The 13,874-nt window shown below is 47.9% G+C and overlaps 1 protein-coding gene across 1 annotated transcript in view; it reads left to right on the top strand.

Moving 5' to 3' along the window:
- Positions 1-13,874, top strand: part of LOC109884938 (collagen alpha-1(XIV) chain) — a 235,565-nt gene that overhangs the window by 22,037 nt on the left and 199,654 nt on the right. Inside the window, 2 exon segments of the mRNA XM_031811818.1 lie at positions 5,765-5,908; positions 8,121-8,210. Coding sequence (XP_031667678.1) covers positions 5,765-5,908; positions 8,121-8,210 — 234 coding nt within the window.

Genomic DNA, 13,874 nt, shown 5'->3' with positions numbered 1-13,874 from the left:
GACTCTGGTGTGTTTGAGCAGGGTTGGATAAAAAGCCTGCACCCCCAACAGCTCTCCAGATGGAGTTCGGACCACGTGTTTTATACTGTAGCCGATCAGTGCAGTCTTTTTTTACTTTGCGGGGGGGGGGAAGTGCCTTGCTCAAGGCCACAACGGCAGGAGATATACTACATGGGATCAGAGACCAGCAGCCTTCCATTGACAATACCAGTGAGACCAGCAGCCTTCCATTGACCATACCAGTGAGACCAGCAGCCTTCCATTGACCATACCAGTGAGACCAACAGTCTTCCATTGACAATACCAGTGAGACCAGCAGTCTTCCATTGACAATACCAGTGAGACCAGCAGTCTTCCATTGACAATACCAGTGAGACCAGCAGTCTTCCATTGACAATACCAGTGAAACCAGCAACCTTCCATTGACCATACCAGTGAGACCAGCAGTCTTCCATTGACAATACCAGTGAGACCAGCAGTCTTCCATTGACAATACCAGTGAGACCAGCAACCTTCCATTGACCATACCAGTGAGACCAGCAGTCTTCCATTGACAATACCAGTGAGACCAGCAGCCTTCCATTGACAATACCAGTGAAACCAGCAACCTTCCATTGACCATACCAGTGAGACCAGCAGTCTTCCATTGACAATACCAGTGAGACCAGCAGTCTTCCATTGACAATACCAGTGAGACCAGCAACCTTCCATTGACCATACCAGTGAGACCAGCAGTCTTCCATTGATAATACCAGTGAGACCAGCAGTCTTCCATTGACCATACCAGTGAGACCAGCAGCCTTCCATTGACCATACCAGTGAGACCAGCAGCCTTCCATTGACAATACCAGTGAGACCAGCAGCCTTCCATTGACAATACCAGTGAGACCAGCAGTCTTCCATTGACCATACTAGTGAAGGTGAAGTGGCTCCTGGCATCACCTTTCTGGCCCATGGTGTTACAGACCTGTTTTTCAAGTGACTTGAGCTTTCTGACACGTCAACATGATGTCCTACATGTCTGAAGGACAGGTGGCTAAAAATGTTAGTGTCAAACCCTGGGTTTGTATCAGCCATCAGCCTGCCTGGTCTCCTGTTGAGCTCTCTGTCTCTGGGTCTAATGAGGTATAATACTATTCCTGTTGGGTCTAATGAGGTATAATACTATTCCTGTTGGGTCTAATGAGGTATAATACTATTCCTGTTGGGTCTAATTAGGTATAATACTATTCCTATTGGGTCTAATTAGGTATCACACTATTCCTGTTGGGTCTAATGAGGTATAATACTATTCCTGTTGGGTCTAATTAGGTATAATACTATTCCTATTGGGTCTAATTAGGTATCACACTATTCCTGTTGGGTCTAATTAGGTATAATACTATTCCTGTTGGGTCTAATGAGGTTTAATACTATTCCTGTTGGGTCTAATGAGGTATAATACTATTCCTGTTGAGCTCTCTGTCTCTGGGTCTAATTAGGTATAATACTATTCCTGTTGGGTCTAATGAGGTATAATACTATTCCTGTTGGGTCTAATTAGGTATAATACTATTCCTGTTGAGCTCTCTGTGTCTGGGTCTAATGAGGTATAATACTATTCCTGTTGGATCGAATTAGGTATAATACTATTCCTGTTGGGTCTAATTAGGTATAATACCATTCCTGTTCAGACCATTCACCTAACCCAGTGTCCACTGTTTATCATAGTGACTGGGAGAGAGACCATTCTCCTAGCCCAGTGTCCACTGTTTATCATAGTGACTGGGAGAGAGACCATTCTCCTAACCCAGTGTCCACTGTTTATCATAGTGACTGGGAGAGAGACCATTCTCCTAACCCAGTGTCCACTGTTTATCATAGTGACTGGGAGAGAGACCATTCTCCTAGCCCAGTGTCCACTGTTTATCATAGTGACTGGGAGAGAGACCATTCTCCTAGCCCAGTGTCCACTGTTTATCATAGTGACTGGGAGAGAGACCATTCTCCTAACCCAGTGTCCACTGTTTATCATAGTGACTGGGAGAGAGACCATTCTCCTAACCCAGTGTCCACTGTTTATCATAGTGACTGGGAGAGAGACCATTCTCCTAACCCAGTGTTCACTGTTTATCATAGTGACTGGGAGAGAGACCATTCTCCTAACCCAGTGTCCACTGTTTATCATAGTGACTGGGAGAGAGACCATTCTCCTAATCCAGTGTCCACTGTTTATCATAGTGACTGGGAGAGAGACCATTCTCCTAACCCTGTGTCCACTGTTTATCATAGTGACTGGGAGAGAGACCATTCTCCTAGCCCAGTGTCCACTGTTTATCATAGTGACTGGGAGAGAGACCATTCTCCTAACCCAGTGTCCACTGTTTATCATAGTGACTGGGAGAGAGACCATTCTCCTAGCCCAGTGTCCACTGTTTATCATAGTGACGGGGAGAGAGACCATTCTCCTAGCCCAGTGTCCACTGTTTATCATAGTGACTGGGAGAGAGACCATTCTCCTAGCCCAGTGTCCACTGTTTATCATAGTGACTGGGAGAGAGACCATTCTCCTAGCCCAGTGTCCACTGTTTATCATAGTGACTGGGAGAGAGACCATTCTCCTAACCCTGTGTCCACTGTTTATCATAGTGACTGGGAGAGAGACCATTCTCCTAGCCCAGTGTCCACTGTTTATCATAGTGACTGGGAGAGAGACCATTCTCCTAGCCCAGTGTCCACTGTTTATCATAGTGACTGGGAGAGAGACCATTCTCCTAACCCAGTGTCCACTGTTTATCATAGTGACTGGGAGAGAGACCATTCTCCTAGCCCAGTGTCCATATTAGGAAGGTATTATTAATGTTTTGTACTCTCAGAGTATTGTGACACATTGGTTATGGTTACATTATAATGATTTCCTTTTGCCATTTGTTTGATACAAAAGGTTACATTAGACTTGTTTCAATCTCCAGAACATCTAATACCCTTTAATTGAAAGTGCAATTTCTCTGATCTTGATCGTGCTGTTTCCTGCTGGTCCTTCAGCATTAATCTGCTGAGTCATCACTTCTAGATGCTAGATCCATCCCCTAAATCTCCCTCCTCTGCTCTCTCTCTCTGTCTCTAGATGCTAGATCCATCCCCTAAATCTCCCTCCTCTGCTCTCTCTCTCTGTCTCTAGATGCTAGATCCATCCCCTAAATCTCCCTCCTCTGTTCTCTCTCTGCCTATAGATGCTAGATCCATCCCCTAAAACTCTCTCCTCTGTTCTCTCTCTCTCTCTATCTCTCTCTCTATCTCTAGATGCTAGGTCCATCCCCTAAATCTCCCTCCTCTGTTCTCTCTCTCTCTCTCTCTATTTCTCTGTCTCTAGATGCTAGATCCATCCCCTAAATCTCCCTCTGTTCTCTCTCTCTCTCTCTCTTTCTCTCTGTCTCTAGATGCTAGGCCCATCCCCCAAATCTCCCTCTTCTGTTCTCTCTCTGTCACTCTCTCTCTCTCTCACTCTCTCTCTCTCTCTCTCTCTCTCTCTCTCTCTCTCTCTCTCTCTCTCTCTCTCTCTCTCTCTCCCCATCTCTCCCTCTCCCCCTCTCTGTCTCGCTCTCTCTCCCTCTCCATCTCCCCTCTCTCTCTCCCTCTCCCTCTTCTCCCTCTCCCCCTCTCTCCCGATCTCTCCCCTCTCTCTCTTCTCTCCCTCTCCCCCTCTCTCTCCCACTCCACCCTCTCCCCTCTCTCTCCCCATCTCTCCCTCTCCCCCTCTCTGTCTCGCTCTCGCTCTCTCTCCCTCTCCCTCTCTCTCTCCCTCTCCCTCTTCTCCCTCTCCCCCTCTCTCTCCCCTCTCTCTCCCCCCTCTCTCCCGATCTCTCCCCTCTCTCTCTCTCCACCTCCCCCCTCTCTCTCCCTCTCTCCCGATCTCTCCCTCTCTTCTCCCCCTCTCTCTCTCTCTCCCCCCCTCTCTCTCCCTCTCTCCCTGTCTTTCTCCCCTCTCTCTCCCCTCCCTCTCCCCCCTCTCTCTCCCCTCCCTCTCTCCCCTCTCTCTCCCCTCCCTTTCTCCCCTCTTTCTCCCTCTCTCTCCCCCTCCCCCCCTCTCTCTCTCCCCTCTCTCTCCCTCTCCCCTCCCTCTCCCCTCCCTCTCTCCCTCCCTCTCCTGATTTAACACATCCAACCCCATCCTTCGGCAGTGTTCTGTGTGAAAGTGCTGCTGATTAAGCAGGGTTAGTCTCTTCCTATTGATCGGTCAGGCCTGTAGGATTTAAATCATCCTAATTGGTCAATAATGTGAACTGCTGAAGCTCGTAGCTATTTTACTGCTGAGGGAACTGAAAGTGGAGCCGTACGTGTGGCTTGTGGAGAGAAGAAGAGGACGAGGAGAGGAGAGGAGGGAAGAGGAGTGGACAGGGGAGGAGAAGAGAAGATAAAAGGAGACAGGACAGGAGGAGAGGAGGGAAGAGGAGTGGACAGGGGAGAAGAAGAGAAGATAAAAGGAGACAGGACAGAAGAGGAGAGGAGAGAAGAGGAGTGGACAGGGGAGAAGAAGAGAAGATAAAAGGAGACAGGACAGAAGGAGAGAGGAGAGGAGGGAAGAGGAGTGGACAGGGGAGAAGAAGAGAAGATAAAAGGAGACAGGACAGAAGGAGAGAGGAGAGGAGGGAAGAGGAGTGGACAGGGGAGAAGAAGAGAAGATAAAAGGAGACAGGACAGGAGGAGAGAGGAGAGGAGGGAAGAGGAGTGGACAGGGGAGAAGAAGAGAAGATAAAAGGAGACAGGACAGGAGGAGAGAGGAGAGGTCCTGAGATCAAGCCCCAGCATGTTGGCTGACTGGCAACTAAGGTGGTTTATGCAAATGAAGTTTGGCTAAACAAATGGAAAACAATTTACTCTTAAATGCACTTACTCAAAATGGGTGAACTGACTAAATGGATCTGAAATGATTCAACTTTGTCTGGATTTGTGGGGGATCACTTAAGGTTGTCACACAAGGTTGTCACCCCCCCAGAGCCTTACCACCACAAGAATCCCCATAGTGCACTGCTTCACACAACAGCATGGCCATTGAGACTCCTGGAAAACCTTGAATGGGAAAGTGATGCATTGGAACGCTTATCTGAGTCTACATCCCAAATGACACTCTCTTCCCTTTATAGGGCACTACATTTGACCAGAGCCCTATGGTGCCCTATATAGGGCAGGGTTCCTCAACACCTGCTTTTATTTAGTATTTAGTATTTGTATTTTACATGCTCTATTGTTGGATATAAAATACTGCAAAACATCAGCTCCAAGTGATTTTAATTTTGGAGAAGCCTGTTCCTAAGTATTCCCACGCATTAACAGAGAGACGTGTAATCATATACAAATGTAAACGAGGTTTAAAGTGATGATGTTGTAGTCAAACATTATATCTGGTGGGGGTCACATTAGTTTGGGCTTCCTGCGGGTCAATTTGCAGTCTACAAATGATTTGTAATTACGTTCTGTCCCACCCATACCATCTGCTCATCTAGTCTATGATCCTGATATGGGGAAAAGGATGGCGTGTTGGACACACACCTGGTCCCCACCCTGATATGGGGAAAAGGATGGCGTTTTGGACGCACACCTGGTCCCCACCCTGATATGGGGAAAAGGATGGCGTTTTGGACGCACACCTGGTCCCCACCCTGCTATGGGGAAAAGGATGGCGTTTTGGACGCACACCTGGTACCCACCCTGATATGGGGAAAAGGATGGCGTTTTGGACACACACCTGGTCCCCACCCTGATTTCTCTCTCCAACCTCCAACAGGCGAAGAGTACAAGGAGCTGCGCGTTTCCAAGGGGGACCATAAAGTGGTGATCCAGGACTTTGATGCCATGAAGGAGTACCACGTCAGGGTTCTAGCTGTGAGAGGGAACCAGCAGAGCAGAGCACTACAAGGGAAGTATGCCGGTATGTATCAGTCTGGTTCTATGTTCCACTTATAGTATGCCGGTATGTATCAGTCTGGTTCTATGTTCCACTTATAGTATGACAGTATGTATCAGTCTGGTTCTGTGTCATTTTGTTCCACTTATAGTATGCCGGTATGTATCAGTCTGATTCTATGTCATTTTGTTCCACTTATAGTATGCCGGTATGTATCAGTCTGGTTCTGTGTCATTTTGTTCCACTTATAGTATGCCGGTATGTATCAGTCTGGTTCTATGTTCCACTTATAGTATGACAGTGTGTATCAGTCTGGTTCTGTGTCCTTTTGTTCCACTTATAGTATGCTGGTATGTATCAGTCTGATTCTATGTCATTTTGTTCCACTTATAGTATGCCGGTATGTATCAGTCTGGTTCTATGTTATTTTGTTCCACTTATAGTATGCCGGTATGTATCATTCTGGTTCTGTGTCATTTTGTTCCACTTATTGTATGCCAGTATGTATCAGTCTGATTCTGTGTCCTTTTGTTCCACTTATAGTATGCCAGTGTGTAACAGACTGGTTCTGTGTCATTTTGTTCCACTTATAGTATGCCGGTATGTATCAGACTGGTTCTGTGTCCTTTTGTTCCACTTATAGTATGCCAGTGTGTAACAGACTGGTTCTGTGTCATTTTGTTCCACTTATAGTATGCCGGTATGTATCAGACTGGTTCTATGTCCTTTTGTTCCACTTATAGTATGCCGGTATGTAACAGACTGGTTCTGTGTCCTTTTGTTCCACTTATAGTATGCCGGTATGTATCAGTCTGATTCTGTGTCATTTTGTTCCACTTATAGTATGCCAGTGTGTAACAGACTGGTTCTGTGTCCTTTTGTTCCACTTATAGTATGCCGGTATGTATCAGTCTGATTCTGTGTCCTTTTGTTCCACTTATAGTATGCCAGTGTGTAACAGACTGGTTCTGTGTCATTTTGTTCCACTTATAGTATGCCGGTATGTATCAGACTGGTTCTATGTCCTTTTGTTCCACTTATAGTATGCTGGTATGTAACAGACTGGTTCTGTGTCCTTTTGTTCCACTTATAGTATGCCGGTATGTATCAGTCTGATTCTGTGTCATTTTTTTCCACTTATAGTATGCCAGTGTGTAACAGACTGGTTCTGTGTCCTTTTGTTCCACTTATAGTATGCCGGTATGTATCAGACTGGTTCTGTGTCCTTTTGTTCCACTTATAGTATGCCGGTATGTATCAGTCTGATTCTGTGTCATTTTGTTCCACTTATAGTATGCTAGTATGTAACAGACTGGTTCTGTGTCATTTTGTTCCACTTATAGTATGCCAGTGTGTAACAGACTGGTTCTGTGTCCTTTTGTTCCACTTATAGTATGCTGGTATGTAACAGACTGGTTCTGTGTCCTTTTGTTCCACTTATAGTATGCCAGTGTGTAACAGACTGGTTCTGTGTCATTTTGTTCCACTTATAGTATGCTGGTATGTAACAGACTGGTTCTGTGTCATTTTGTTCCACTAATTCCTGAATAGTAAAATGACCTTAGATAGAAACCTCACATTCATAGCGTGGCTTTGGAAGAAAAAAAACTTTCTTAGACAAACAGTATAAATAGGAAACATTAAACTACATGTATTCTGGATGAATAAGTAGCTTTTACTACATTCAATAACAAGTCAATGCCCTCCTCACCAAATCTGGAGGTTCTGTCTGAAACCTGACAGAGGCTCTACTAAAGTAGATTCCATTGAATGCTGTCTGGCTGGCCTGGCATCGTGACTTTCTGTTCTGTGAGGGGAGAGGAGGAGTGGTCGTTGAAAGAGCAGAGAAGCCTTCAGGTTTTTAATCTCCTCACTGTAAGGTTTGGGTCTCTGCCCTATAGAGGGAATGAGGGTTTTAATGGATCTCTTCACTGTAAGGTTGGGGTCTCTGCCCTCTAGAGTGAATGAGGGTTTTAATGGATCTCTTCACTGTAAGGTTTGGGTCTCTGCCCTATAGTGTGAATGAGGGTTTTAATGGATCTCTTCACTGTAAGGTTGGGGTCTCTGCCCTATAGAGGGAATGAGGGTTTTAATGGATCTCTTCACAGTAAGGTTTGGGTCTCTGCCCTCTAGAGTGAATGAGGGTTTTAATGGATCTCTTCACTGTAAGGTTTGGGTCTCTGCCCTATAGAGTGAATGAGGGTTTTCATGTATTTCTCTACTCTCTGTGCCTCAGCTGAAGACCTGGAGGGAGAGGGGGTGAGCACATTGCCTCTGAGACTTGATGACACCGGAGGGACTGAGGAGATCAACGAGATATCTGGAGGTAAGACTGACTGGCTGGCTGGCTGTTTAGCTAGATGGCTGGTGGTCTGGCTGGTTGCCTGGTTTGGCTGGCTGTCACTAGACTGTTAATGTCCCTGCAAGACAGTGGGTAAATTACTAAATATAATGCAGTCTTTCTCTCTCTCTCTCTCTGCCCCCCCCTCTCTCTCTCTCTCTCTCTCTCTCTCTGCCCCTCTCTCTCTCTCTCCCCCCCCCCTCTCTCTCTCTCTCTCCTCTCTCTCTCTCTCCCTCTCTCCCCTCTCTCTCTCTCTCTCTCTCTCTCTCTCTCTCTCTCTCTCTCTCTTCTCTCTCTCCCCCCCCTCTCTCTCTCTCTCTCCTCTCTCTCTCTCTCTCTCTCCCCCTCTCTCCTCTCTCCTCTTCTCTCTCTCTCTCTCTCTCTCTCCTCTCTCTCTCCCCCCTCTCCTCTCTCTCTCTCTCTCTCTCTCTCTCTCTCTCTCCCCCCCCCCCTCTCTCTCTCTCTCTCTCTCTCTCTCTCTCTCCCCCCCCCCTCTCTCTTCTCTCTCTCTCCCCCTCTCTCCCCCCTCTCTCCCCCCTCTCTCTCTCTCTCTCTCTCTCTCCCCCTCTCTCCCCCCTCTCTCTCTCTCTCTCTCTCTCTCTCTCTCTCTCTCTCTCTCTCTCTCTCTCTCTCTCTCTCTCTCTCTCTCTCTCTCTCTCTCTCTCTCTCCCTCCCTCTCCCTCTCTACAAGCTGGCTTTGAATATCTGTCTGGTTGTTCGGTTGGCGGACAAAATGCTCCCTTTTATCACTGTGAAATATTTGACCCTCTTTTCCATTAAATGTGAGAATAGGACGGAATGCCTTTGCTTTGGTCTTTATGGGTTCTAGAATGTTGGCAGTGTTCTTTTTAACTCTGATCTGTTTAGCATAATATGCAGGTTGGCTTGGATGGACGGGGAGGGATCAGGGTCGCAATCTAGCCAAAAAGACACACAACAATTTCGATGTGGCAGGCAGACTCTTCAACTTATACGGGTGATTATGTGTTATTATAATGACTGTTTTTAAAAGTATTGAAAGTCTCTCCCTCTGACATTTCTGCTGTTACTCAGACCATGGTGTATATAGAGAGGTTGATGCCTTGGTAGGGTCCATGTTATTATAGGGTACGAATGGAATGTGGGTTTGTGGTTTGAGGTCACTACTCAGTAAGGGGGCAAGTGATTTGGGGTGTCGTTTGAACATCTGTGGTATTATCGTTGGAGGAATAACCCTCTGTATCCATCACTATGTTAAATGTTGAGTTATTTTCAGAAAGGCCTTACTGCTCAGTAAAGTTCTAGACCAGGGGTGTTACAACCTGAGTCTGGAGGTCAGGACAACTGGGTGTCTCAGGTCGAAATCAGTCCTTGATTAGAGGGGAAGAGTTTAACATCAGCAGAGGAACTGGATTCGGGTCCAGATGTTTTGTTCTGTCCTGCCTATTGGCTGATGAATCCACCACTAGATCCCAACAGTGAGTTGGACTGGTACTATTGGCTGATGACTCCTCCACTAGATCCCAACAGTGAGTTGGACTGGGCTGTTGGCTGATGACTCAACCACTAGATCCCAACAGTGAGTTGGACTGGTACTATTGGCTGATGACTCTACCACTAGATCCCAACAGTGAGTTGGACTGGTACTATTGGCTGAATACTCCACCACTAGATCCCAACAGTGAGTTGGACTGGTACTATTGGCTGAATACTCCACCACTAGATCCCAACAGTGAGTTGGACTGGTACTATTGGTTGATGACTCTACCACCAGATCCCAAAAGTGAGTTGGACTGGTACTATTGGCTGATGACTCCACCACTACATCCCAACAGTGAGTTGGACTGGTACTATTGGCTGATGACTCCACCACTAGATCCCAACAGTGAGTTGGACTGGGCTGTTGGCTGATGACTCCATCACTAGATCCCAACAGTGAGTTGGACTGGTACTATTGGCTGATGACACTACCACTAGATCCCAGTGAGTTGGACTGGTGCTATTGGCTGATGACTCCACCACTAGATCCCAACAGTGAGTTGGACTGGTACTATTGGCTGATGACTCCACCACTAGATCCCAGTGAGTTGGACTGGTACTATTGGCTGATGACTCCACCACTAGATCCCAACAGTGAGTTGGACTGGTACTATTGGCTGATGACTTCACCACTAGATCCCAACAGTGAGTTGGACTGGTACTATTGGCTGATGACTCCACCACTAGATCCCAGTGAGTTGGACTGGTGCTATTGGCTGATGACTCCACCACTAGATCCCAGTGAGTTGGACTGGTACTATTGGCTGATGACTCCACCACTAGATCCCAACAGTGAGTTGGACTGGTACTATTGGCTGATGACTTCACCACTAGATCCCAACAGTGAGTTGGACTGGTACTATTGGCTGATGACTCCACCACTAGATCCCAGTGAGTTGGACTGGTGCTATTGGCTGATGACTCCACCACTAGATCCCAGTGAGTTGGACTGGTGCTATTGGCTGATGACTCCATCACTAGATCCTATAAAAGGAACAGGGTACCATTTGGGACGGGGACATTCTCTTCCCTTTGACGTCTCCTCTGGGACGGGGGCCAAACTGAATGCCTGATAGAAACCACATCTCCTCTGGGACGGTGGCCAAACTGAATGCCTGATAGAAACCACATCTCCTCTGGGATGGTGGCCAAACTGAATGCCTGATAGAAACCACATCTCCTCTGGGACGGTGGCCAACCTGAATGCCTGATAGAAACCACATCTCCTCTGGGACGGTGGCCAGACTGAATGCCTGATAGAAACCACATCTCCTCTGGGACGGTGGCCAGACTGAATGCCTGATAGAAACCACATCTCCTCTGGGACGGTGGCCAAACTGAATGCCTGATAGAAACCACATCTCCTCTGGGACGGGGGCCAAACTGAATGCCTGATAGAAACCACATCTCCTCTGGGATGGGGGCCAAACTGAATGCCTGATAGAAACCACATCTCCTCTGGGACGGTGGCCAAACTGAATGCCTGATAGAAACCACATCTCCTCTGGGACGGTGGCCAAACTGAATGCCTGATAGAAACCACATCTCCTCTGGGACGGTGGCCAAACTGAATGCCTGATAGAAACCACATCTCCTCTGGGACGGTGGCCAAACTGAATGCCTGATAGAAACCACATCTCCTCTGGGACAGGGGCCAAACTGAATGCCTGATAGAAACCACATCTCCACTGGGACGGGGGCCAAACAGAATGCCTGATAGAAACCACATCCCCTCTGGGACGGTGGTCAAACTGAATGCCTGATAGAAACCACATCTCCTCTGGAACGGTGGCCAAACTGAATGCCTGATAGAAACCACATCTCCTCTGGGACGGTGGTCAAACTGAATGCCTGATAGAAACCACATCTCCTCTGGAACGGGGGCCAAACTGAATGCCTGATAGAAACCACATCTCCACTGGGACGGGGGCCAAACTGAATGCCTGATAGAAACCACATCTCCTCTGGAACGGGGGCCAAACTGAATGCCTGATAGAAACCACATCTCCTCTGGGACAGGGGCCAAACTGAATGCCTGATAGAAACCACATCTCCTCTGGGACGGTGGCCAAACTGAATGCCTGATAGAAACCACATCCCCTCTGGGACGGTGGCCAGACTGAATGCCTGATAGAAACCACATCTCCTCTGGGACGGTGGCCAAACTGAATGCCTGATAGAAACCACATCTCCTCTGGAACGGGGGCCAAACTGAATGCCTGATAGAAACCACATCTCCTCTGGGACGGTGGCCAAACTGAATGCCTGATAGAAACCACATCTCCTCTGGGATGGTGGCCAAACTGAATGCCTGATAGAAACCACATCTCCTCTGGGACGGGGGCCAAACTGAATGCCTGATAGAAACCACATCTCCTCTGGGACAGGGGCCAAACTGAATGCCTGATAGAAACCACATCTCCTCTGGGACAGGGGCCAAACTGAATGCCTGATAGAAACCACATCTCCTCTGGGACGGTGGCCAAACTGAATGCCTGATAGAAACCACATCCCCTCTGGGACGGTGGCCAAACTGAATGCCTGATAGAAACCACATCCCCTCTGGGACGGTGGCCAAACTGAATGCCTGATAGAAACCACATCTCCTCTGGAACGGGGGCCAAACTGAATGCCTGATAGAAACCACATCTCCTCTGGGACGGTGGCCAAACTGAATGCCTGATAGAAACCACATCTCCTCTGGGATGGTGGCCAAACTGAATGCCTGATAGAAACCACATCTCCTCTGGGACGGGGGCCAAACTGAATGCCTGATAGAAACCACATCTCCTCTGGGACAGGGGCCAAACTGAATGCCTGATAGAAACCACATCTCCTCTGGGACGGGGGCCAAACTGAATGCCTGATAGAAACCACATCTCCTCTGGGACGGTGGCCAAACTGAATGCCTGATAGAAACCACATCTCCTCTGGGACGGGGGCCAAACTGAATGCCTGATAGAAACCACATCTCCTCTGGGACGGTGGCCAAACTGAATGCCTGATAGAAACCACATCTCCTCTGGGACGGTGGCCAAACTGAATGCCTGATAGAAACCACATCCCCTCTGGGGCGGTGGCCAAACTGAATGCCTGATAGAAACCACATCTCCTCTGGGACGGGGGCCAAACTGAATGCCTGATAGAAACCACATCCCCTCTGGGACAGGGGCCAAACTGAATGCCTGATAGAAACCACATCTCCTCTGGGACGGTGGCCAAACTGAATGCCTGATAGAAACCACATCTCCTCTGGGACGGGGGCCAAACTGAATGCCTGATAGAATCCACATCTCCTCTGGGACGGTGGCCAAACTGAATGCCTGATAGAAACCACATCTCCTCTGGGACAGGGGCCAAACTGAATGCCTGATAGAAACCACATCTCCTCTGGGACGGTGGCCAAACTGAATGCCTGATAGAAACCACATCTCCTCTGGGACGGTGGCCAAACTGAATGCCTGATAGAAACCACATCTCCTCTGGGACGGTGGCCAAACTGAATGCCTGATAGAAACCACATCTCCTCTGGGACAGGGGCCAAACTGAATGCCTGATAGAAACCACATCTCCTCTGGGACAGGGGCCAAACTGAATGCCTGATAGAAACCACATCTCCACTGGAACGGGGGCCAAACTGAATGCCTGATAGAAACCACATCTCCTCTGGGACAGGGGCCAAACTGAATGCCTGATAGAAACCACATCTCCTCTGGGACGGGGGCCAAACTGAATGCCTGATAGAAACCACATCTCCTCTGGGACAGGGGCCAAACTGAATGCCTGATAGAAACCACATCTCCTCTGGGACGGGGGCCAAACTGAATGCCTGATAGAAACCACATCTGAAGGACCTGAATCATAATCAAAACTCTTCAATGGGGGCCTCTAAAGGTGCGCTTGATTTATTTCCACCACGGCCGGTAGATATGCTTCTCAACTGTCCATCAAATATGATCATCAGCTAAGGTTGATGGGGAGTTGTTTACGGTGATTTCCTCCGTTCAAACTGAGAGATGTATAGTATTAACAGAGAGCAGGTCTAGGTGTACATCTCTACAACATATCAAATAGGAACTAGTCACTTTGATTTCACGCTGCTCAGCAATGACATGGGCTCAGGACTTGTTG

Source organism: Oncorhynchus kisutch, unplaced genomic scaffold (genome assembly GCF_002021735.2).
Source record: "Oncorhynchus kisutch isolate 150728-3 unplaced genomic scaffold, Okis_V2 Okis02a-Okis13b_hom, whole genome shotgun sequence".
Classification (NCBI taxonomy): Eukaryota; Metazoa; Chordata; class Actinopteri; order Salmoniformes; family Salmonidae; genus Oncorhynchus; species Oncorhynchus kisutch.
This window is presented reverse-complemented; position numbering and strand designations above follow the sequence as displayed.